At 44.0% G+C, this 4,921-nt stretch overlaps 1 protein-coding gene across 1 annotated transcript in view; it reads left to right on the forward strand.

The window, feature by feature from the left end:
* Nucleotides 1-2,427: 2,427 nt before the first annotated feature.
* Nucleotides 2,428-4,921, forward strand: part of ARHGAP32 (Rho GTPase activating protein 32) — a 146,370-nt gene continuing 143,876 nt past the window's right edge. The window contains 1 exon segment of the mRNA XM_031062733.1: nucleotides 2,428-2,536. Within this exon segment, the coding sequence (XP_030918593.1) occupies nucleotides 2,429-2,536 (108 nt within the window). The 5' untranslated portion in view covers nucleotide 2,428.

The raw sequence follows: 4,921 nt of genomic DNA on the forward strand, positions 1-4,921 counted from the left end.
GCTGACAATTGTGTCAGAGAGAAAATCTTCAGTATAATTTCCAGTATTTCTGTGATGTTGTGACCAAGTTTGAATTTCCCTCAGCAGTAGAATATTTCCCTCAGGTTTTTTTTTTTTCTTAAAGCTCAAAGAATTGACTGTTTTAAAGGCTCAATTTTGCATGTGGAGCTTTTCCAATTTGCAGTAAAAGTCCAGAACACCTTCACAGGATGAATAATGGGATTGCATTTTGGGATCTCAGTGGGAAGGGTTTGTGAAGAGTTTATCATGGAAGTTTTATAGACAGTGATTAAAGAAATGATGTGAGTAGATAGGTTGGAGTGTGGTAAAAAGAGCTGGGTGCTGTGACATCCACGTTGATCCAGTGTGAGGGTACAGACCCTGAACTTGAGTCTGATTCCCAGGATTATTTAAAATAGGACATACCATCCTCTGCACTCAGTCTCACCACTGCAGCCACAAATTTCAGAGGAGAAATCTGTCGGGATCTGCCAGAAGCCTGAGAAGCTGGTTAGTGAATCCATTTGTACTCCCAAGTGCTGATAAAGATGTAAATGCAGTCCCGTTATTTTCAAGTCTTTAAATGAGGAAGCACTTTGATTGCTTTAGCTGCTGGAGAAGGTGGGTCTTGATCTCATCACCCTTCCTTCCATTCCATCACCTCAGGGAATTAGGCTGACCTTGCTGTGGGATAATTTGTTTAGAATCTTTTTATTCAGGTGCAATGTGGTCAAACCTCAACATGTAGAAATCTTCAGGAAAACTGTATTGAGCCTTTTTCAAAATCATGGCATTGATTTAAAAAGTTGAGGTTTTGTGGGTTTTGGTTTGTTTTTTTTTTTTCTTTTCTGTTTATGTCTTGTTTCTGAGTTGCACAACTTGGTTTTCTCTGCTTCAAGTTCAGTAGGAAACCTCTGCCGTGGTGGAGCTGGGGCTGTGAGGCCAAGTCTCTTCCTTTGGATATGCAAAGGAAAATTGAAGCAGCAAATTGTTAGTCTTTCAACCCCCAAATTCCTTTAAATATCTGTTGCAAAGGTGAGGGTCTCCTTTCTGAGCTGACATTGCACCTCTGTATTCTAAATCATGGCATTTTCCTGCAGATTCTTTTCAGCTCTCTGCAGCTTTCCCCAGGCAGGTGCCTTTCTTCCCTCCTGAGGACAGTAGGTGATATTGGGGGTGGCAATGACAGAGACCCCACAATGAGCAGCATTTCCCTGGGGCGTTGTGACTTTTGGTTTTGAGGCTCATTTTCTCTGGGATGTTTTTTTATTGGAACAGAAATATGATCACAAAGCTGGGGATGAAATTATATGGGCTGTAATTCCTAACCCAGCCATGCCATTAACTGCAGTGTTAATTACTTCATCCTTAACCCTCTTGGAGAGAACAAAGCAGAGTTAAATGATTTGGCCCAGTGTCAAGCAGCATGTTGGGGTTTCAGAACTTCACATCTTGGATCTGAAGCAAAGGAGTTTTATTAACTGGCTTTCACCAGGCGTGTTTCATTCAAGTGGTGCATAAATCAGCAGGGTTAGAAACCAGCCCTTCTTGCCCATGCCTTTGCACTGCTGATTATCAAAATGCTTATCCTAAGTACCTAAGTGGTGATCTATTAAGGGAATAAAAGCCTGCCTGAATATCATGTTTAATGAAACTAGAATGGGTGATACCAGACTTTGGGCAGGCCTTTGGTACTTCAAGTCTATGCCATAACCTCTGCAAAGGCACATTTACACAAACAGAAAGTGAAAAAAAAACCTATCTACAGAGTGCTGTCATGTGGAGGGGCTGAGGAGCTTTTATGAATTCTTTCTCAGTTTTCATTTTGAGCCTCTGATCTCTGTGCAGGCTTGGAATAACCTTCACAGGGTATTTGGAAGACGGCTCCTTTTCTGAAGAGAAGTTATGCCTGGTCACATCAGGCTGATTTGAGGTGCTCACTCTTCAGGTAGAATCAGGAAGGGATGAGAGCTGATGGATCAGGCCTTGGGATGTGGAGTCAGACTAAGATTTAGAAGCTGTTATCCCCATTTCAGGCAAAACCTCCTGAAAGGAGGAGGAATCAAAAGTGTGTATTTCTCCTTACAAATGTGTGTTTCTCTTGCTGTTTGCCTGGGCAATAGGAGCCATTTTTCTGAAGTGGACTGAAAATCACTCCTCTGCATTTTTCTATGTTGTGAGACTTGCAAATTGTGCAGTGATTAAACAAAATTATCTACTGATTGGTTAGGAAGTGCAGATTTCTCTCCACCAAATTTACACTCTTGTCCTGCTTGTATAATGAGGAAATGGGAGAAACTCAGGAGTCTGTGGGATTTCTGGAAGTGTAAAATCATTTTATGTTGTCATATAACTGAGCACTGTAACAGACTGGGTGTGAGATAACCTTGGAATTGTCAGTGAATATCCAACTTCTGTCATTTGCAGAATGATGAAGTCCTCTGTCCACGCAGAAGAAGATGACTTTGTCCCAGAGCTGCAGAGGAGCATCCACCCCAGGGAGAGGCCGGACTGGGAGGAGACGCTCAGCGCCATGGTAAAGAAACACCTGGGCTACATCTTCTCCTCCCATCATTTCCCATTCTGAGCACTCTGCTCCTCTAGTCCATTTATACTCCCTGAGTTTCAGCTTTTTAAATGGATTGCACAATACTTTGAACAAGGCCAAAATGCTTCCCTTCCTCTGGCAGTTTGTCAAGGAGAGGGAAGGAGCTTTCACAATGCTTCTGCCCTATTAATAGGTGCCCCAAAGCAGGTCTTGTAACCAATTAAAAGGTCCATAATGTCACAACGATTTTCAGTCTGCATTAACCTCTTTTTCAGCAAGACTTCTGAGCATGAAGGGAACTTCTTGTAAAAACGTGCTCTTTGAAGCATGCAGCATTGTGAAGGAATGAGATTTTAGCAAAATGCTGGCTAAGTCTACATAAATAAAACCTCATCCTGAGAGCAAACCTGCCTTCAGAGGGACCAGAGCTGCAGAAAAGCACACACAAAGGCGCTCTTTTAATCTCAGAGAAGGCACTCAGGTGGGCGGTGGGCCACAGGCAACTGGATTGCCTTAATATACGTGGAGGTTTTTGAAGCCACAGTTTCTCTGGGCACCTTGTGCCAGGGCCTCACCGCCCTCACAGGGAAGAATTCCTTCCCAGTGTCTCATCTAACCCTGCCCTCAGTGGTGGGAAGCCGTTTCCCCTTGTCCTGTCACCCTCTGCCTGTCTAAAGTCTCTCATACACCTATTTATGAGCCCCTTCAGGCCCTGCAAGGAGCTCTGAGCTCTCCCTGGAGCCTTTTCTTCTCCAGGTGAATACCCCCAGCTCTCCCAGCCTGTCATTTTTTGCACTTTTCACTTTGTAATTTTTTTCCTTCCTCGTGTGTGGCTGTTTTTGCCTTCTCTTCACTTTGGCCACAGTTGGGAGCACTGTCTGTTCCCATCAGTGTTGCTCAGGCAGCAGCACCTGCTCCCAGCTCAGAGCTTCCCCCACTCTGGAGTCTGGTGGGAGTCACTGTGTGACACCTCACTGCTGTCTGTGACCTCCAGGTGTGTCTCAGAGCTGTCAGGCTGTAATTCAGTGTCCTCACCTGTGACACAGGTTTCCTGGCATATCTCGTTAGTGTTGGCTTTTTTCTCCTGGTTGATTTGCAGTGAAGGGAATGTTCACCTGCTTGAGGCTGTTGTGCTCATGGACATTGTTCAGTGTTTTACCCTGCATCATGCTCCTCTGCCCAATTAAATCACTTTTTGGAACGTGCCCTCTTGCACAGCTCTGTGCCAGCAATGCCAAAACTGACTGGTCCAGTGGAGAAGAGATTTAGAGGATGATAAACAGGGAAATTCCCAGCTGGGATTGCTGCACAGTGACTTGGTGTGATGAAGGACAGTAAAGCTGCTGAAGCTGTATTTAAGTGGCTGGATTTGTGCTCACAGTGTTGGTTTGACCTCAAGGTCCTCTGAATACAGTGTAAAGAGGGGGGAGAAAAATCTATCTTGTTTGTGTTTATTGTGTTGAGTGAATCAAGTTTCCACTTTCCTTACCTGCAGTCAGGGGCAATATTCAGATGTAAATATTTCCAGGACCTTGTTCAGCACTGACAGTGTTCTCTGTTTAACCAGCATATCTTCAATATTCTGTCTTTTCCCTGATCATTTGAAGGCTGAGGTTTCTTCCCTCCCTCTGTTCCTTCACTTTGCATTTTTAGCAGCCTCTGCTTCAGCCTTGTCCCAGAGACTGCTCTTTCCATGCTATGTGGCTGTCTCAGAGTGCCACAGTACATCTCATTTTTGGTTAGTGGTTGTTGAAGATGCAGACTTTAGGTTTTGTTGCTGCTTGAAGCCCCAGCCCCCAGGGAATGGAGGATGCAGGGTTGGAAAAGTTGTTCCCTCCACTGGCTCCCCTGGCTGCTGCTGGAGCCCTGACAGGCGCCAGGCTTTGTCGCCTCACATGAATTTCACCTTCTCCCAGGTGAGCAAAGGCTGAGACAAGGGACACTGGAGAGCTGGGGGAGTCCTGGCACTTGTCTCCTGAGCTTTGCCTTGGTACATGCTTTTATTAAGAAAAGTCAATTTATGCATTCACAGCTACATGAACAAGTTGTCCCTACTCTTCCTTCTCAGTTTTATCCATAATACTTTTCAAAGGGCTTATTATTAATTTATAGAAGTGCTTTGTTTCCAGAGCTTTTTCTTAATAAGAAATAAACTGAAGATCTTTCTAGATGTGTAGAGGTTGAATGTCCTCCTGTACTGTAAATATAAGGTGACAGAACCTCTTTATTTTTAATGTTTCTGTCATTGCCAGTTCATTTTTGGCACCTGAGTAGCTTCAGACCTTTGTTTGATGCAACTTCTTTTGTCTTCTTTAGTTTATTATTTATACTTTCATCTTCTTTTTAACACTGCTCGTTTTGTGCTTGTGGTTC

The sequence above is a fragment of the Geospiza fortis genome, unplaced genomic scaffold, assembly GCF_000277835.1.
Source record: "Geospiza fortis unplaced genomic scaffold, GeoFor_1.0 scaffold140, whole genome shotgun sequence".
Classification (NCBI taxonomy): Eukaryota; Metazoa; Chordata; class Aves; order Passeriformes; family Thraupidae; genus Geospiza; species Geospiza fortis.